Source organism: Delphinapterus leucas, chromosome 11 (assembly GCF_059928025.1).
Source record: "Delphinapterus leucas isolate spDelLeu-1000000601 "Yukka" chromosome 11, BTC_Dleu_Yukka2, whole genome shotgun sequence".
NCBI classification, from domain to species: domain Eukaryota; kingdom Metazoa; phylum Chordata; class Mammalia; order Artiodactyla; family Monodontidae; genus Delphinapterus; species Delphinapterus leucas.
This window is the reverse complement of record NC_143139.1, coordinates 20,283,100-20,304,522: the sequence shown is the minus strand read 5'-3', so window position 1 is coordinate 20,304,522 and position 21,423 is coordinate 20,283,100. Positions and strand designations below refer to the sequence as shown.

General features: G+C 39.7%; 1 protein-coding gene across 5 annotated transcripts in view; it reads left to right on the top strand.

The window, feature by feature from the left end:
• The window catches only part of BCAT1 (branched chain amino acid transaminase 1), a 226,942-nt gene that overhangs the window by 90,598 nt on the left and 114,921 nt on the right, over positions 1 to 21,423 (top strand). For 3 of the 5 annotated variants that reach the window (XM_089920385.1, XM_089920387.1, XM_089920388.1), the window contains exon 10: positions 1,196 to 1,270. In XM_089920385.1, the coding sequence (XP_089776511.1) occupies positions 1,196 to 1,270 (75 nt within the window). Of the gene's footprint in view, positions 1 to 1,195; positions 1,271 to 9,592; positions 15,816 to 21,423 lie in introns of those variants that run through there. The other 2 variants (XM_089920386.1, XM_089920389.1) reach the window with 1 other exon arrangement.

Genomic DNA, 21,423 nt, shown 5'->3' with positions numbered 1-21,423 from the left:
TCTGCGGCATGTGGGATCTTCCCAGACCGGGGAACAAACCCGTGTCCCCTGCACTGGCAGGCGGACTCTCAACCACTGTGCCACCAGGGAAGCCCCTATTCTATTGGCTTTTAAATTCAACATTATAATTATTTTTTCCTCAGCTGGGTGGATTGATTTTTTATTTTCTGCTAATTTTAATGGTGGTTGCTTCATTGCTTGAGAGTTTCAAACTTGGCTCCTGACATAATTCCATCTACAGATTGATTTTTCAAGGGAGATGAATTATTCTATTATATATGAATGCTTACACTGATTATAAAGCTACTGTTTCACATTTTACTATGGTAGTATCTAGGTAATATATTATCAGTCCACTTTTTAAATGAACTAAAGTTGTCATTAGGTCAGATTTTTAAAGTCCAGTTATTACTTCTCCTCTAGAAGTAAGTTAATAAAGTTTAACACATTTTTATGGTTTTGTTTTAGGGAGCCATTCAGAGCCAAAAGGTCCATTGAATTATCCTATTATCCTAAAGGGCATAATAAGAAAAGTAAGAGTACGGACTCTCTACTACAATCAAACTATGAAAAGCCTGCAAGCCAGCGAGGCATGAATGGGCATGACTCAAAGTATAAATTAGGGCACATAAAATCTCTGTGCCCTGAATTTAACCATGCTGTCCAACTTCGTGGAATTTGTGGCCCCTGGAAGTTTGGCTTAGAACAGACAGATTTGGCAGCCCCTTTTGTGAAGATATGGACTTGCTTCAATTTATGTCCCTGAAATGACTTGCTTTAATTTGCGGCACACTGTCTTTTGAGGTCTCATTCCCTGCCAAGAGCGTTAGATGTGGAGGCTAATCATTCATCCTCATAGATTCTCAGGATGCTGGAAGAGGTAGGGTTCTTTAAGTTTAGCCCCTATTCTAGGTACCCCTGCTTCTCATTGGTTCCTCAAATCAGCCTGAAGACTGGCATATAAAACCAGTTATGCCCTGAAATCAGTTGGTAGGAAACGAACAACCTATCACTGGCTAGTTCATTTTTATTCAAATAAAGAATAGAAAAGAATCTTTGGCATAAGGAGCTAGCATCCATAATGAGGTTACCATAGTGCCATTCCTTATTTCAGTAAAATTGCTGAGTTTCTTACTTGTTGTTACTGTGTACGTGAATATCCTCAAATGATTTCGTGTCTGGTTTTCTTTCATAGACTATACACATCCCAACTATGGAGAATGGGCCTAAGCTTGCAAGCCGCATCTTGGACAAATTGACTGATATTCAGGTAAGGGCTTCTATTTTTAAAATGCTGTCTTTTTTTCATTCAAAGCCTAGAACCAAATCATACTTCTCTCAGTGGAGAGAAGAGAGTAAGTGCTACCATCTGAGGTCAACAAATTAAATTTAAGGAAGATGTTCCCAATAGTATGTGTGGGCATGAGCAAAGCAGAAATGAGTAAAAAGATACACAGTTTAAAAAAAAAAAAAAAGGAAGGAAAGAAGGGGGAAAAAAAAAATATATATATATATATATATATAGTCAGGGACTCAATTACTTAACATTTTTAAAAAGTATATAAATTTTGATAACACTTAAAAATCTCATGAAAAGTATAACAGACTTATAAAAGAAAAGACTTTAAAGTAGAAGAAAGCACAGAAAAAAACTAATATTACCTGTGATTACATCACAGATAAAATCACTTAACTTTTGATATCTCAACTTTCAGTATTTTGTAAGCACTCAATGTATTTTTAGATAGATATTTTTCTGACAGTGGGATCGTACGTAATTTTGTTAACCTGCTTTTTTTCAATTAATAAATCATTTGCTTTTTCGTATCAATAAATTTTAAAATTCTACATATAAAGTTTAATTAAATTCCACTATGTTGTATACCATAATTTTTAAAGAAATCTTATTGAACATTTAAGTTGTTGGAAATTCTTTCACTATTATAAACAGTGCATCCTTGATTTTTTTCCTTAGGATAAATTCCTGGGATTGTAATTATCAGGTCAAAGAGTGTGCACACCTATTTTTTAATACTGCTAACTTTGTTTTGCCTATTTTTTCTGAGCAACAGTCTACAGTAATGTCATCAGGCAGTTAAGCGTCTTTCTAGGTAGACATATCGTATACCAGGTAAACCTGGGTCACCTGTAAAAGATATTGTTCTAAAGTTTGCTGAGCCCGGATGCCATCGTTGCCAGTCAGTGAAAATACCCGAGGGAGCTGAGATTCATATTGAAATGTGAAATAAAGTTTGATAGATTGGGTGACATCAAATGGCGTGGGGTCTTAAAAAGTAAGCAAAAATGTAAAGTTGGTTGGGAAAGCAGCAGGTCCCTACAGAGAAGTTTGGATGAAAATGCTATTTTTTGGAGACTTAGCAACTTTTATGCAAAATTTATAGCATTAAAAGAAAAGAATTATTGTGCTTTTAGAACCAATGAGTTGTCTTACACTCTTCAATAGGTGTTCTATAGGAATTTTCTGTAAGCTAAATAAAGGAATATCTTAACATTGAAGACTTAAAATTTATTCAGAGTTGGTTTCTACATAGAACCGATCCAAAGTAATTCGAAGAAATTTAATAAAAATTTCTGCATGGATGGTTCATGTATTTTTATTTTTAGAGTTGTCTGGGTAAGACTACAGAAGCCAGGAATGTAGCTGAGGGAAGTGAATGCTTTTGATTCATTCATTCAACAGATACATAGTATTGAGCACAAACTGTGTGCCAGAGGCAGTTCCAGGTGCTGGTGATAGAGTAGTGGAAAAAGTGACCGAAAAACTGGAGAGGTCAAAGCACACTGATATAGACGAAAGACAAATTTATTCAATTTAAATGTGAGACCATATCAAAAGGTTTAAAAATAAAAGTTATATATGAAGCAGAAAATGAGAAGAAATAGACCATTTTCCTCTTACCTGTGTATATGCTCTATATAACTTGGTGCTTGTGGCCAAGAAGTTAATACTCTAGGTAGTAAAGTATAAATGGTAGTAACACTAAAAACTAATGATACGTTCAGAGCTTCACACTGAACAAGGAAACAAGGGGATACATGAGATAATACAAGGATTCTGAATTAAACCACAAACCAGAAGCACCAAATCTGCTCCAAATTGTTAAGTAACAAAGGACCATCCATTTGGAATCTAAGACCACCACTTTCTTCTTCAATTATTTTGTGCCTGTGGGCATGGAACCTACAGTTTCGAAATCACTCTCTTACAAGCTGGCAAATTGGTGCTGTCAGCCAAGCTACTAAATTGTCTGTTTCTCTCCAAGAAAAATAATTGAAGTATAATTATTGAGGAAAAAGCATAGAATTGCATCATGTTTTACATTTGATCTCTTTGACATTGCATGGAAACGTGATGTTTCCTCCAAAGTGCTCTGGTGAATTGAAGAAGAGAGCAACAATAACCAAGAAACCTCAAGGTTCCTACAGTGTGACCTAGAGGGAAGATACCTTCTTAACCACAGATCTGATTTTTATTTGACTTGTGTACTTCTGTATACAAGTAAGAATCTCTGAGGTTGAGTGTTCATCCCATTTGGCTAATTATCCACATAGTTCCCTGGATCTTAGATTGCCCTACAAATACCTCTTAGGAGGGGGACACTTCAGATGACAGAATTCTTCTGTTTTTGTTTTAAATAAGTTTGTTTGTTTATTTTTGGTTGTTTTGGGTCTTCATTGCTGCGCGTGGGCTTTCCCTAGTTGCGGCGAGCGGGGGGCTACTCTTCGTTGTGGTGCACAGGCTTCTCATTGCGGTGACTTCTCTTCTTGTGGAGCACAGGCTCTAGGCCCCGGGGGTTTCAGTAGTTGTGGCATGCGGGCTCTAGAGCGCAGGCTCAGTAGTTGTGGTGGACGGGCTTTAGTTGCTCCATGGCATGTGGGATCTTCCCGGGCCAGGGCTCGAACCTGTGTCCCCTGCACTGACAGACAGATTCTTAACCACCAGGGAAGTCTTGTTTTTCTTTTTATTTCTTCTTTTTTTTTTTTAATGCAACAAAGAAAAACACTTCTGTGTTCATACTTAACCAAACTTGAACCCGGAGAACATCGCCACATTGCCCATGTTTCCCCTCTCTCCCATTGCTCTTTGCCATTCCAGTTCCCATCATCTTCACCTTTGCTGCTGCCATTTGGGGTCTTCTCTGTCATCCAATATGCTCTGCTCTCTGCTGCTTCCTTTCTGCCTTTCTGTATCTTCTACAGTTTTCCCACTTGATAAGGTGTTGGTTATCCTTCGAGACACATCTCCTTTAGGAATCTTTTCAGTCTCTTGAACAGCGTCCCTTTCCCCAAGTACAAACACATATTCACCCACTTAAGTGCTGCTTCATCCTCCAGCTTCCATGGCCCCTGGGATGATCACATATGACCTTTTTTTTTTGATGGGATGACATTTATTCCTTTTCCAAATGTTACAGTAAAACCAGGTGGAAGAGAATGGTTTTAGCAGTTAGGGAAAAAAAAAAAGTACAAATCTGGGGTTTGGCCATTAAGTTATTTACAACAATGGGAGGGGGGAAAAAAGACAAGAAGTTGTTTCACATCACGTACCTCCCCTCGGCCCCAAAGCTTAATACTTGCTTACCAAGTCAAAAAAGAGACACAGTTGATTCACAAGCTGGAGGTTTGAACTTGAGTAAGACATTTATAAAAACCTAGACAGGGGCAGTGTCCTCCCCAGCCCAGGGGCCGCTAGGCACAACACGAGAGTAAAAACTCAACAGGGGAAGGCTGGCCACTCAGGGTTTGGGAGTACAGCCACCCCTACATGGGGCTCAGGGATTTGGGGAATAAACAACACCTACTTGGAAAAGAATTGGGGAAGAAAACTAGCAACTGCCTTCTGCACGGGTGGGGACAGGGAAGGAGGCAGGGACAGGGGCAGGAGCATTTCACATCACTAACCCAACTTGGGAAACTGCAAGGGACCATCTTCAACTGGCCTTAAGGGGAAGACCAGGTGGATGATGGGAGAATCCACAGGAAGGAGAAGAGAGGGAACGTGGCGAGGGGGCAACAGCCCCTTCCTTTCTGGGCACAGAAAGATAGCCAGGGCACCAGGTCCAGGCAGTGACCACAAGGACAGTGCAGTTTTCTGCAGCTTAGAGACCACCCACCTGCCCCCGCCCAGCTACTCATTCTGCCCGCCCGCTGGTGTAGGGCCTCCAGCGGTGGATGGCTGTGCGCCCCGGCCCTGCACCAGCCTCTCCCCTGTGGCCTGGGGCTCCTGGCTCTCGGGTGGCGGCAGCCTTCCCTCCCTGGGCGGTGCCTCCCTCGCCGCAGGCACCGACCCCCCTGCTCCTGCCCTTCCTCTGTGGGTGACGAGGCAGAAGGATGCCCCCTGCCCCCTCCCTCCGATTTCTCTTGAAGGCCAGGCCGCTCAGTTTGAAAGGTTTCTTGAAAGAGAATTTCTTCTTCTTGGGGGTCTCCTTGGGCGGGACCTCCCCCTTGGCCTCAGCGCCTTGGCTAGGGGGTGCCGGCTCGATGGCATCACCAGTGGCCCCGGCTCCCTCCTCTGTTCCGTTCACGGGGGGCGACTCCCTTCACCTTTGGGGGATGAGTCTGCATGGCTTTTCGCGTGGCCGTCCTCCGGTCCACTGACCTGAGCGGGGGAAGCGCCGGCTGCCTCCTCTCAGTTCACGTCGCCGCGGGGAGCCTTGGAGCTCTGGTTGCCCGTGAGCTGCCCGGGGCTCGAGCCGCAGTGGATCTTATCTATCGGTCCGGGTGGGCCTGGCCGGCAGGAGGGATGGCGCCTGAGGGGGGAGGGTTGGCGGAGGAGACCGAGCTGCAGCTCCGCTCCGCGTGGGATGCCCCACATATGACCTTTATATTATGTTCTAATTAGTCACACACTTACCTTTGTTCTGTGGTTGTCTGAGGGTGGGCATTGTTTTATTCTCTTTTGGTAAACCTAGTATTAGGTACAGGGCCTGGGCCATAGTACACACTCAGTAATGTTTCTTAAATAAAGGAATGAATGAATGGGTGATTGACACACCAAGCAAGTACTGAAGAGTAAAAATGTGTTGCCTTTTGCATATTAACACATTCTGAGAAGAGACGGGAGGAAGGTCTTGAATAACGTCAAATTATTTTTCAAAAAAACCTTCAGAGAATCTGATTTAGGTCTTTTCAAAGTGAGATACACATCAACTGCTGTCAAGATCAGATAAAAGCTGGCACCCGGGTCTTCAGGGTAGCATGTTTGACTAACTAGCAGTGCTGCTATTACCATTCCAGAAAGTGGGAGGAGTGATTGCCAAGACCCGGAGGTGGACATCGTCAACAGTTTAAAATAAGGGAAGCTGAATGGGATAGAAGCAGGATCTGTGTTGATTGCATGTCACCAGATAGAATTTCAAAAATCTGTTTTCCCACCAGTGGCTACAACTTTGTAAGAATAAATGACCATTAGTTGTTACTGTATTTTTCTTGTTTTCAGTGGAACAGCTTGATGACTTTAGTTCTGGAAGTTAAGAGTCCCACCCCTTTCGTGTGCAGACTTGGTAAACATTCCAGATTGCCTTGGTGGCTCAGTCCCTTGACCAGCTTCCCAGCCCCCCCTTGCTCCCTAATCCACACTTCTCCCCTTGTTACGGGATCACAGAACTTTGCATGGCCATCGAATGCGATTTAGAACCAGGGTGGCAAAGTGCTACCTGGTGAGCAGTGCTGGTTATATTTTTTTTGGCCTTGTGGAGAGTAAGTACCTGATGTGAAGATTCACCTTTTATGTTGCTAAGAATTTTCTGCTGAACGTAGAAACTATTTTAGCGAAGGCCTTGTAAAATTTGCCATACATGCATTGAATGCAAATAATAAGCTTGTCGTTAGTCATGTTTTAGTTCAGTGTTCTAATTGGAATTGATGAAAAGATAAAAATTCTGCGCATCACACTGAGCCTTCCAGGTGGACTCAAAGTACCATCCTACAGGCTCGATTTGATTTGCTGCGTTGCAAACATTAAAGGTGTGGGACTGCCACTATGGTTGTGTTAGCGACACTGCCAGTGGGATAAGGACAGCCTGGCTCAGGCAGATGAGGGTTTTCTTGCCCCTGCTTCTCTGGACACCTCTTGAGGAAGAATTTCTATCCCTGCTAAAATCTGTCACTTCTACTCTGAATTATTTTGCCTTGGAAAATTAAATGACATTATCCATCATTGAAATGAAAGGTGATTGTTAACCGCCTAGGTCTAGATATTATGAATTACCTGTATTATCACATCTCTTGGATACATCTCGGAATGCTATGATTTTACATAAAAGCATAAATTATAGGATGAGAGAGAGAAACCTTAACACATATTCTGCAGGTTCATAGAATTACACAGCCTATGACTGTCATTGTATTGAAAATTGATCTTGACTGTTTTTAAAACTAAAACAACTAATTGAAAGCAAATTCACTTTAACTGGTGAGATGCAAGATGAAATTATAGTGGTCATGAATCAAGTTTTGTAACAAGATCTGCTAAAATGTCAATATGCTGATGCCCAATTATTATTAATGACTAAAGTGTCTGATGTATTAATGGGAATCCACATAAGAAAAATAAAACATATATTTTGCTCTTACCCCTAAGTTGTGTCGCCACCATCTATAAATCAGGCAGAATTCGGGAATGTTTTATCCAGCGTTCATCATTAATCAACAGAGTCAACAGTGGGGGGCCACCGTCTTTAGGCAACCCTTTCTGATGTGGATATTAAGCAAGTCACTTGTAGTCATTGGGCTTCCTTCATTCTCCTTTTCATGTAAACCAGAAGGTTGTAGGTGGCCCCATTCCTGGCTTCCAGTTTTTTTTTTACCAATTTGATAGATTCTGTTCTCCGAGGTCTTTTTTTATTATTTTTTAAAATTAATTAATTAATTTGGTTGTGCCGGATCTTTAGTTGCGGCAGGCAGGCTCCTCAGTTGCAGCTCTTGGGCTCCTTAGCTGTGGCATACGTAATGTTAGTCGTGGCATGCATGTGGGATCTAGTTCCCTGACCAGGGATCGAACCCAGGCCCCCTGCATTGGGTGCACGGAGTCTTAACCACTGCACCACCAGGGAAGTCCCCTCTGAGGTCTTCAAAGTTCTTTAAGAGGCACCCAGCACATGGACATTGTGATGTAGGAGGAATAGCATTGCATAGAGGCAGAACTGGGCTGTAATTAAGAGCTTCCTAGAAGAGAACAGACTTGTGGTTGCCAAGGGGGGCAGTGGGGTGGGGGAGGGATGGATTGAGAGTTTGGGGTTAGCAAATGCAAACTGGATAAACAACAAGGTCCTACTGTAGAGCACAGGGAACTATATTCAATATCCTGTGATGTACTGCTATATTTATTTATTTATTTATTTTTGGCTGTGTTGGGTCTTCATTGCTGTGGCGAGCAGGGGCTACTCTTTGTTGCAGTGTGCAGGCTGCTCATTGCAGTGGCTTCTCTTGTTGTGGAGCATGGGCTCTAGGCACGCGGGCTTCAGTAGTTGTGGCATGTGGGCTCAGTAGTTGTGGCATGCAGGCTCTAGAGCGCACGCTCAGTAGCTGTGGCGCACAGGCTTAGTTGCTCCGCAGCATGTGGGATCTTCCCGGACCCGGGCTCGAACCTGTGTCCCCTGCATTGGTGGGCAGATTCTTAACCACTGTGCCACCAGGGAAGCCACTGTACTGCTATATTTAAAATGGGTAATCAACAAAGACCTACTGTATAGTACAGGGAACTCTGCTCAATGTTATGGGGCAGCCTGGATGGGAGGAGAGTTTGGGGGAGAATGGATACATGTATATGTGGCCGAGTCCCTTTGCTGTGCACCTGAAATTATCAAAACATTGTTAATCGGCTATACTCCAAGATAAAATAAAAAGTTAAAAAAAATCCTGTGATAAACCATAATGGAAAAGAATATGAAAAAGAATATATATATGTATAATTGAATCATTATGCTGTACCACAGAAATTAACACAATATTGCAAATCAACTTTACTTCAATACAATTTTTTTTTTTTTTTAAAGAGTTTCCTTGAGCCTCCGTGTCCTTAAATGAGAAGCTGGGCTTAAAAGTTCATTGCTCTTCACACTTGATTTTTAAGCCATAGAAATTTTCTACAAATGAAACCTTTCCTGGAATCCCACTGTATAAAACCAGTAGAAGTGGAATTGCTCTGAAGTGAAATCCAGAACCCCACTTATGTGGCTCATCCCCTGCATGCTAGATGGTCATTAATGTTCTTTCCAGTTCAGGAATTCTGTTGTTTGTGTTCATTTCAACTCAAGTTATATTAGTACTAAAGAGGCAATTCATGTGGAAAGGGGACATGATCTGAGACGCTAAATACAGAATGGCAATGAAAAGGCATATGTAAGGGACCTATACCAGCTATAAATCTGAGCTCCACAGTAATTATAAAATTTGTGATTCTTTCCAGGTATTTGTTTACACACAGTCTTACTTTCAATGTGAATATGCTTTTAATGTTCAAAACAGAAGTGAACCTTTTGTACAACGTTGGTTATATCATTAAGTTTATTTATAAGCTGTTCCTGCGCTGTGAGCTTTTACACTGAAACATGTTTTCTTGCTTTTGTAGTACGGAAGAGAAGAGAGTGATTGGACAATCACAGTATCCTGAATGGAAAAGAACAGGCTATCATTTGTGTGTTCTTGGGACAGACTGTTGCGTTTGAATTATGAGAAATTTCTTTGGCTACCTGTTTTCAGTTGTGCATAATGTAGTTTGTATTATCAGTGTTACCAGGGCGATTGTTTCCTCGTGCCAGAGAAGATGAATTGCAGTCATCCAGTGGTAGTTCATAAACTTGCTCCTAGAAGCTTACCTTACCTTCTCTAGAAAGATGAGAATGGAAGCCATCTAAGCGTAGAATTTTCCTCCATAACCTGAGTGCTTCCCTTGGTCCTTCAATCAGATAAAAAAGTGTTTATTCTTTAGCATAAGTTACGTTCTGCTCCTCAACCAAGTGAGTGTTTTTGTGTTTGAAAGCTGATCTGAGTAAATTTCATAGGTACCATTTCCTGCGACACATCTTCATCCTCAGAAAGTGTTTGTTGTTTTTTGTTTTTAAATCAAGACTTTGAGAAACTGGGTTTCCTCCCCTCATATTTCTTTCCAGGTCCCCTAAGTCCGTCTTAGGGAAAATCTCCCCCTCCTTCCTGGTGTCCCGGTCTGCGCCAGGCTCTCCTGGTGCATCAGCAAGGCCCACCCCTGCCCTTTCCACGTTGTGTTGTGATCAGCAGTCAGGCTTCACTACAAGACTGAGGGTCTTGTGCCTTATAGATCTTTGTATTCCCCTGCCTGTCACATAACAAGGAATGAATGAACATGTACCTTCTATAGAAGTGTACCTTCTTTGTTTCTATATTGTGAAACCTCTTTTATTAGAATTTGTGATCGATTCTGACTTTGTCTGTATTTACCTCATTCAGCAGTTCACATGTGCATGAATATAAACAGAACTGGTGGCACTTAAAATGATTAACTTATTTTTAATTAACAGTTTTCATCTTGTCTTTATTTGAAGACTGTCTTGGAATTAAAGTAATAGCCCTGGAGAGATCGTGATACCATACCAACCAAATGGAAATGATATGTGTTTCGTGTTAAACACATAAGTGCTGTGTTAAGTACAAAATAAATCATATTTAGTTTTTTGATAGAAAGCAAAGAGGTATATACTCTGGATTTTATACTCTGGTTTTATAGGTGCTCATTTCTGTTGAATGGGGATTGGATAAGCACATGGTTAGGGTACAGGGAGAGTGATTATAGATGATATTTTCCTTGTTTAGGAGCCATGAGTTAAAATTGTGTCCTGGTTTATCTAGGGGAAAGTCAAATCTTGATAGAAAACATTTACCCTTGGAAGGTCAACTCTCAGACATTATATTTTGGTTTCCTTTAGTCCAAATAGCTTTCATCTTGCTGATCATATTTCATCCTCTTTTCAGAGCAAGGAAAAAAATCCTAAAAGTTTTGCCGTGCTGGAAAATTTTCCTTAAGGCATTTAGCAGCACATAGCAAATGGGGCTTTGATTCTTTTCCAAGACTTTTGGCCATAGAGTCTTTTTAGATAGGAACGGTAAAATGAAAATGAGGGAAGTATAAGATGAAAAGGAATGGTAAAAATGTCTTTTAGGGGGCTTTTAATTGGCGATCTGAAGTCTTGGGAGAGTCTGTTCTTTTTAGGTAGGGCTGAAGTGCTTTAACTACCCCCTGCACAAATGTGTTCACCAAGCAGCATTCTGAGAGCAGACATTTGCCTTGGCTAAATCCTGGGACCTCGTTTTCAATATTGTAGGCTAGAAATGACTTGAGGTAATCCTAACCTGTCAAGTAGCCCATAATAACCAGACTCAACATTCCTATGAGAAACGGAAGTCATCTATTTGCCACAAATACATTTTATACTTTGCATCTCTGAATTTAGTATGGCAAGACGTGTTCGTTGTAAGAGTTCGAGAACAATATGTCCTGACATTATGTCTGTGTGATTTCTTTCATCAGACCTTAAGAGCATTTTAAGCCCTTTCTACCAGACTCTGAAGATGAAGGATATACATTTAAAGAAACAAGGTCTCCTAAAACAAGAGGACACAATCTGCCATTCTCGTTTAAGTAATAAGACAGGAAATTGACCTTGACACTAACTTGTTAAATAGATTTAAAGGGAACATCTGCACATCTCTTTTCCTTGTGCACTGTTTGTTTAATTGCAGTGGATTAATACAGCAAGAGTGGCACATTATAACTAGGCAATTATCCATTCTTCAAGACTTAGTTATCGCAACACTAATTGATCGTTTAAGGCGTAAGATAGGCTAGCATTAGGAACATGTGAGGCTAATCTGCTCAAAAAGATCAACAAATTAATATTGTTGCTGATATTTGCATAATTGGCTGCAATTAGTTAATGTTTAATTGGGTTGATCAAATGGGATTCAGCAGTTCACATGTGCATGAATATAAACAGAACTGGTGGCACTTAAAATGATAATGATTAACTTATTTTGCGTGTTCTCTTCCTTCCACTTTGTTTTCAGTTTTTACACTTCAGACCAAGTTCATCAGCCTTTTTCAAAACACATCAGTAGAAACCAAGATTTTAAAACGAAGCTTTCAGGCATTAGACAAAACCTGAGCATTTCCTAAAGCTATTCGCTATTAGGAATTTTCTTTGTTACAGTCATTTATCAAGGCTTCAACTCATGATACACCAAAAGAAGAGTCCATTTCAGGGATGTGTATCGTGCTCCCCAGAACCTGCAGGACTGAATAAACTAGTAATACCTAATAAAACCTTTACTTTCAAAAGTACAGAGGAAAAGTGAAAGGGAAAGAGGAATAAATGACTGAGAAAACTTGTTAGGGAATCACTTTTTTTTCTACCTGGTAAACACCGTTATTCTGTTCTCAAAAGATTGTCACGAGAAAAAAAAAAAGATCAGAGGTAGCAAGAAAGCGCAATGTCACACCGATTCTATAGCTTGGCAATGTCAGCCCTCCTGAAGATCTGGGAAGCCTACATTATACACCCTGGGTGAAAACTCTTCATCATATCTAGCTTTCCTGAAATCAGAGTACTCTGGGGCACTTAAAGGCAATTAATGAGTATATCTTGGTCAAAAGAATTGTAAGAACTTTATTAAAGCTTCGGTTTCAGCTCTGCTTTAGGGAGTTTGTGCTATAAAATTAGCTGCCAACATAAGCTTATTTATTTTCCCCATTCCCACTTAGTGCTCAATCACTGTATTCTTTTTCCTTTAAAAGTTCCTTTTTCAAATTATATGTTCACTTTACCCTTATGATTGGGAAAAATCTATTTTAAGCAGGAAACGACAACATTCACTGTCAATGAGTGATATTTTCTAAAATATTTAGAGCAATAAACATTCATGAGAGGCACTAAAGCTTAGACAGGGGTTAGAGAAACATTGTAAGAGGGCTCTTTGATTTCATGTCCTGATTCTAAATAGGATCAAAGAATTATTCCTTCAATGTGGATTAATGATATGCAAAAACGTAAGTTATAAATAGTAATCCTGGCACATAATTTTAGTAGATGTTTATAACACCTATCACTTTGTTTTGCCACAAGTAGAATTTGTTCAGCTGTCTGTTTTCCAGATATCTCCTCAACAAGAGGAGGCAGAGTACCACTCTCTGAATAAGCATTACTTATTAATTGACAAAGATCACAGAGATTATAATTAATTGGATCAGTTAACTTGAGAAATGTTGATTGAGTACCCACAAATATGTGTCTAACACAACTCACAGTAGGGATTAGAAAGTTAGTTTTAGAAAGTAAGTAGTATAAAGACATTACCCTCGTGGAGTTTATACTCTCCTACTTGAAGTTTTAGGTATAAAAGTAATATTTAATACAGTTAGATGATAAGGAGACAAAGGCCAGAGCACACCTCTGTTATTGGTGTGCTATCAAGAAATCACAATAAACATTTTCATCTCATTTTTAAAAGAAATAATGTCCTTTTTTTCCATTCCTTTCTTTCCTCTCACTCAGTAGATTAGTATTTAGGGGTTCTTGGTGTGAATTACCTCCCGGTTTACTGTTTACTGCTAACCTGATACATTTGTTAACTGCATTCCTTTGGAGCGATGTTAAGTTGTCATGGTTCATCTAACAAAAGAACACCTCAGATTACAGCATCCTTGCTGATCTTAAAGTCAGGTATTATTGAAATACACAAAATGTTCCTAGAGTGACTTTTTCTGGAAAATGTCAATTATGAATCAAACTGTTGAGACTGTTGGCTTGAAAATGATGGATTACAGCTACTCAGAAAATAGCAGGTGGAAGACTTAACTTTAATACAACAGTTTTTCACAGTTTGAGGTTTTAAAAGAAAGGCCATTTAAAGTATTGCAAAGAGATTCTTTTTTATCATTGTGAGAAAGTTCTTTTAAAAATACAAAGGTAGAAGAATGATTTATTTTCCATCTTCAGTATACATACCATAGTAAAAAACTCCTCAGATATTAATTTGAGGAAGTGATAAAGAAACATATCAATAGAATAGAAACATATCAAGTTTTTGGAGGTAAATAATTCCCTGGGATGAGATATATGTAAACATATTTGCTTTAGTGAATGATAAAGGCATGAAATTCAGTCTTAGCAAATGAGGTGGTCTTTAAAATCTGCTGGATACAAGTATTGAAGTTTTAAGTAATCTTTGTATACTTTCTGTCTGAAAGTTTGTTTTGCATACCACATACCGATTAATAAGGTCTAAAACATGAGTTACATAATGTTCTACCTATGGAACCCACTGTTGGGATGGTAAATATTGTGAGCTGTGATCCGGGAATGAATTAAAATGTATTATCATTGACATGTATTTTCTCTACATGTCCACTGTCACAATGGCTAGGTTCCTTGTTACCCACCATTGAATGGAGACAATTTTAACTACAGAAGATGTCAGAGGAAGAACAAATGGTAGTAGAGAAAGTAAGGCAAAAAGTCGAACTTGCTTCTGTGCTGTCCAAGAGAGCTCTTTTTCCTCATCCTGCCAGCCGTCGGGATCTTTCAACATAGGTGCCAAGTACAAATAGTGCCAATTAGAAAGTGACTAAATATAGTGGTCAGCTTATCAGATAATCTTGAGATAATGATCTAACGGTCATGTTACATGGGAACTACTTTAGATTACTACCAATATGGTTAAGGCTTTATAATTGCATAGTCTATAAGACCTATTTTGTCATTTCTTCAACCATTTTATTTTAAGATCTGTGAAGCTTCTTGAGACTGAATAAAAGAATAAGTGGCAAGGAGTAGATGGTGACTTCTTTTTCCCCTTGGGAATACTATTTGCCACCATCCCCCTTTCCTTGGTGAAGGTTAACTGATTTGGAAATTAGTTGAATATTATCATTTTATTTTTAACTAAAATGTACAACACGCTGCGATTTCCTCAAGCTAATTTCACAGTGGTCATTACAGTCATTCTCAGGGTCAAGACAGGAATACAAATAACCTGCCTCAATTTCTACTTCATTGATAAGTGTTTGAAGAGTGTTGGTATTCAAGAATATGGCAGTAAGTAGATTCTGAATGAAATTTTAAGGATAAGCTGGCTAATCTGTATGCACCTATAAATTCTGCAGATGGTCCCCTGTTGACGTAAAAGAATGCATGATCCCATAGTTAGCCAATAAATGGAGCCTAACCCCCTAGGCTGAAGAATCTGTGCTTACTTGATACGGTGGCTGAGAGAAAAGTAGTGTGAGGAAGTAGTTTTTAAATCAGTTTATAGTTAGAAATGGGAGAATACCAGCTTAACAATGGAATTTTTAGAATGTGTTCTCTTGCATCTAAGTCTGATTGTAATGAAAAAGCCCCAGGCATTGCTTGTCTCAAATTTCTCTGGTTGTGTAGTGATTCTTGAGATTATCTTTAAGGATAATCAAGTAGAAAGAAATGAACATTTTATAAATAAGCCTTGGCTCTCATGAGCAATTGTTTAAAGATTATGTTGAAAGGATTTAAGCTCACTGAAAGCGTAATAATGGAAATGTGGAAAATATGGTGGGTAAAGGAAACTACCTCATTCTTTGAAGGTTTTGTAGAAGCACAATTAAGCATTCTTAAATGGCTTTGTTACGTATGAACCATCTGGTGTGAAAGAACTGTATTTGTAACGTCTAAAGGACCTGGAATAATTGTATTTTGCTGGCAATAGACATATTCTTTATTGTTCGCAGGTTCCTCATCAAATCCTCATCAAATTATACACTGATTCTGTCATCAATAAAACAATTTCAAGGATTCCTGTTTGTGTAGTCTCTTGAAATCAGCATTGTTGAATGCATAAAATAATAATGCTCAGTTACCGTTTTTTTGATGTTCCAAGGTTTTTGGTCATGGGATGTAAATGTGGTGTGGTGTTTTTAAACCAAAATGACTTTGAGAGAGAGAAGGAATTAAGCACACCAGAAAGACCTGAAACCATACCCCTGGCTAGAGTCTAAATATGTCTCATATTTTCAAACATGTGGATAAGAAATTCAATGGGCATTTAAGAGTTGTCCTTTCCTCTGGTATGGATCCGTCTTTAGCAAAATTTAGCTTTGTCTCTTGCATTTTGAGCAGAATAAGGGGAATGGATTACTTCTTCCCATTCACTGTCATGAATCTCACTGATGAAACAACACACACACATATGTGGCTTTAGAATAAAACACAGTATAAAGTGAAAGGCATTCGATTTAAACTTAGAGAACATCAATGATGTGTCCTTTTCGTCAAACAGTGATGTGTATAAATTACTCTCATGAGCACATATCTTTGAGAGAATAAAGCCAGATGCAGTATCTCTGAGGGTCACATATTTCATTCATTTTCTTGTGATTTGTCCCAACAATTGCAAGTGCAGCAAAACCTAAGGCTTCTCGAGGAGTTACTGTAAACTGAACTTAAAAGTGTCAAAGTGCTCAGTGACCCTCTTCTCCCGACCCTGTCAACCTGTGAAAATATTGGCCTTTATCAAGATTTTTATCAAGAAGTTACGTGCAGAGTTTGGAAGGTCCAGGTGAAGGTTATTAGTCAAGTTCTCTGACAGTGTCAATGCTCAAATCCCACAAGAGCGACAAAGATAGACCTGTCATTCCTGCGGGTGATGACATACATTCACTGGAGCTTATATGATTTATCAGATGAGACAGCAGTCTCCTTCAGCGTAGAAAGTGTCTCTTCTACATGGGTTTACTAACAGAAGCCAAAAAAAAAGCGGGGAGGGGGGCAGTTTTCAGCCTTTGTAATTATTTTTCTGTTACATTGATTCGATTTGATCTTAAGCATATTTTTTGAATCAAGAATTGATTCCACATACATGGCCTTTCATAGGTGCTTGACACCATCATATCTTTAGATGAAATGTTCTATGGTAGCCTGACACTATTTAAAATTGTGACGACTTGTAGAGTCACACTCCTGTAACCAACAAACCCACAGCCAACACGTAGACTCTTCTGTGTGTGTAGAATCATCACTGGGCTTGTTCTCTAGCTATGTCTTTAGGCAGCAAGGATAGTTTTGATGGAAACCCATGGTTCCTTCTCTCCAAAGGTCGTCATCAGGAAGTCAATAGGATTTGTGAAAAATTACAACCCTAAAGAGGTGGGTAGAGTGCAACACAAGAGCTTCACTTATGAAAACATTTTAGAGTTGCAAGATTCAGGCTGATTGTATCCTAAATGCAATATACCTATTTTTAAACTGAACTGATTGAATTAAGAGATTAAATTGCATTGTTTTCAAGATAGCTACGATAATCTAGTAAGCATTTCTCATCGATATCCATGATAATGATACGCAGAGGTAGTGCATGCTTTTCTCCGGCATCCTCCAAGCCACAGCTGGATGTAACGAAACCTCTTGCTGTGCAGGTTGCCTAACAAGTAATGGTTAAGAGCCACCAACTGATCCTTTGACCTTCAACTAGCTACTTAAATTGGTGAAAAAATGGAGATCCTTGTAGTACCAACCTCATGCATTACAAAGATTAATGAGTTAACATTGTAAGGTGCTTACAACAAGTTCATGTGTAAAGCTGATGAGATTTGATTAAAAATAAGAGAGTGAACACAAAGACAGAGGGGCTAATAGATACTTCACCATATACTGGTGAAGAAGCTGGGATCAGCCCCTCCCTCTAGGCCTGATGGGGGTGGTGAAACGTCCCAGATCCAGGGTGCAAATACTTGCCACAGGACAAGTGGCATCATCTAGCTCCCCTTACTGCATAAGGTGAGTTTAGAAACGTGTAATCTGCTCAAGCCTGGAGATAAAAGCCATTGAGCAGTGGTTGGTAAAATTATTGAGAAGTAATCAGGTGTTTTCAGTTTTTAGAAATACAAATTGTTTCATGTTCCGCATGAATATAACCATGATGGTTAATTTCATGTGCCCATTTGACTAGGCAACGGTATCCAGTTGTTTGGTGAAACACTAGCCTAGATGTTGCTGTGCAAACGGTATTTTTTTAATGCGATTAACATTTTTTTTTTTTTTGGCTGTGTCATGTGGCATGTAGGATCTTAGTTCCCCGACCAGGGATTGAACCCACACGCCCTGCACTGGAAGTGCCGAATCTTAACCACTGGACCGCCAGGGAAGTCCGTGATTAACGTTTAAATCAGTAGAATTTGAGTAAAACATTATTCTCCCTAATGTGGGTGGGCCACATCCAATCATTTGAAGGCCTTAAGTCATGTTATATATTATACATAAATATTATATAGGTTCTATATACATTGGTTCTGTTTCTCTATAGAACCCTGACTAGTACAACAATGAACAACATTCTTAACACTCTTATTTATGGTTCCCTCTTCTAAGGAAGGAAATCATGTGCTATATTATCTCCTTTTGACTCTGGTGTCTTACCTAAGGCATGCCTAGCTTTCAGAAAATTGTTCATTGCATAAGGCACCGGTGATAGTTTGTTCAGAATTCCAGGACTAGCTACGTTATACAACCCAAACTGACTAAATGAAGGCAGACCTCACCAGTGAAATTTCAGGCATCAGTGAGGAAAATAGTTTTTAGTGTTGGGTCATGAAATACCCCATGAAATACTGTTAGCTTAGTGTTTCTTGCCTGAATCAATGTCCTTAGAATGCAATGCGGCCGAAAGTAGATGGTAAGAACTCCCTTTTTGGTATAATTAAGGGATGGGGTTATTTTGTCAGGTGAGCAGTCATCTTGGTGGCAGAAATCAGTTTCACAGACCCACTAGGCTACAAGGGTCATCATGGAGTCGTCTGGACCGTGCTGACCTCACACAGCACGGCCACCAGGTCCAACCCCATACTTACCAATGCTCTCGCTACCACTCTCAATTTAGGAATCATCTTTGTAGTTGTCTGGACTTTTATTTACCTACCTTCCCCATATATTAAAGTTATATTTTGCAAGACAGTCTTTGTAAACTCCTGAGTAAAGAGAACCAATCGGTCTGCTTCTCCAGTGATATTTGACAAGGCAATTTAAAGGCAATAAGAAGCCAAATGAGGTTAAGTGATGGGGACAGAGAACATCCAAAATACTTCCTCATCAGTTTGGTTTTTGTCACATGAGAAGGTGATTTCATATTTCCTATGAGAAGAAATGGTATATTTCTTGGGCTGCCTTTTGCCATAAGCACGAGGTTAATGTTTGCATTTTCTGCAAGAGTAGTCCTCCGCCCCAGTTTAATGCAATCTCTCTCTCTCTCTCTCTCACTCTTTTTTTTTTTTTGGCTGTGCTGAGCAGCATGCAGGATCTTAGTTCCCCAACCAGTGATTGAACCCGTGCTTCCAGTGGTGGAAGCTTGGAGTCTTAACCACTGGACTTCCAGGGAAGTCCCTGCAAACTCTCTTTAATGTCAATAATTCCAACACACTTCAACAGTTATGCTCATGACTATTCACTGACTTGAATGGCTAGTATTCAGCTGAGCATATGAAGGCCACAGATGGTTCTACTCTCATCCTTCCGCTCTCATCTAGGTGACCATGAGAACTTATAATTTTTTATGTCAATGGTTGCCTCTACCACTTGACCGATAACTCTTCAAAGGATTACATCTTCCTCATTCTCTTATCTTCTCAGAGCAAAATTCTTTAATCCTATTATATAATCAATCCTATTATATAATTGTAAACAGTGGCAAATAACAATGACAATCATATAAGCAGAAACAAAACCTCACATGAAAAAGAAAACTTGGCACCAAAACTCAAGATGTAAAATAAGACAAGAAAAAGAAACTCCCATCAACATACTCACGTGTGGTGCTAGAAAATGTGCAACGGTGCACAGCAGCTGACATGTGTTATCTTACAGATGCAGCCTACCCTGACAAGTATGTATTAAATATGATTATGTGGTATGTATTAAACACCCTGTGTAGTGCTCAGCATCTAGGAGGTACACAATATTTGTCAGCTCCACACTTTTTCTTGAAGCACCACTTAGCTCCAAGTATTGAAGACATTTCATCTGCAGACTTAGTCTCACCTCATTCATGAGTTAATTGGAAACAGGTCTGATAGTACATTAACAGCAGAAATTCAGAAGCATGAAATTAGCTTTGCTGTCCTAATCCCAGCATCTGGTGTCTCTTGGATGAGCCCCTGGATCCCACTGCACTTTCTCCCTAACCCTCAACCTGCTTGTCCATCCATCCTGATTGACTGGATTTCTGCACTGATACAGTTCTTTGTAAGAATCACCCTGCTCACAGCCTCAGCCCATCTGACCGGGGCCCAGCCACTGCCTCAAGCTTGGACATCATCTCTTCCTACCTAGACATAGACTAATCCAGTTTCCATCCAGATTGACTCCTTTGGAACAAAATCACTGCCTATTGTTCGATGATGATGATTGCTGGACCCCATCAACCAGACTGTAACCATTCATTATTGAAAATGACCTTGATTAGACCTGAGTTTGCCAAAACCCATGGACAAGGTAATTCAGGCTGAGCCCTATCTCCCCCATCAGGTGGCATCTTGCCTGGCACTGTTTTTGTCTGCCAGCTTGCTCTTGATCTCAACTCGCAAGAGCTCCTTCTTGGCCCAAAGAGACATAGCATTTAGCTTTGAAAATCATCTTAGCTTCCTGTTGCTTGGGATTAATTTAATTTATTGTTTTTAGAGAGTGACTTTTAAAATCTAAAACAACTACTGGATGAGTTTCGAAGTTATCTAAAACCTCACTACCCAAAGCATCGTTACTAGACGAACAACATGGGCCTCTCCTAGGCACTTGTTAGAAGTGCAGAATCTCAGGCCCATCCCCAGATCTACTGAATCGGAATCTGCATTTTAACAAGGTAATTCATTTGCACATTCACATTTGAAAACGCTGATCTAAATACTTCTCAGCAAACATCAAATGGAGGTACTCCTGAGAAACTATTGCGAGGTTAGAAGAAGATTTGTTTATTTTTTAAAATATTTTCTGTTGGTTTTGTATAGATATTCTTTATTTTGTTTAGGTTATATCTCTTTCTTCCCTCTATTATTATTATTATTGTTATATTTTTTGGCCGTACCTCGAGGCTTGTGGTATCTTAGTTCTCCGACCAGGGATTGAACCCGGATCTTCAGCAGTAAAAGCGCAGAGTCCTAACCACTGGACCACCAGGGAGTTCCCAGAAAAACATTCATCTGAAAGATAGAATCAATTTTATCAACAAAGGCATTTGTTCTGAAGTCGAAGTGATTTTACGTCACTGTACTCAAGGTAGTCAAGTTTGCTCAAAACCCAACATGTGCAGGTTTGATTATGAAATGCACTTCCTGAATTGCTAATTATTTCTGAGTTTTCTCCTGGCACTTCCTTTCTGTCTCAGCCTCATGTGAGTAAATTATCATAGTGGTCTCCGTGA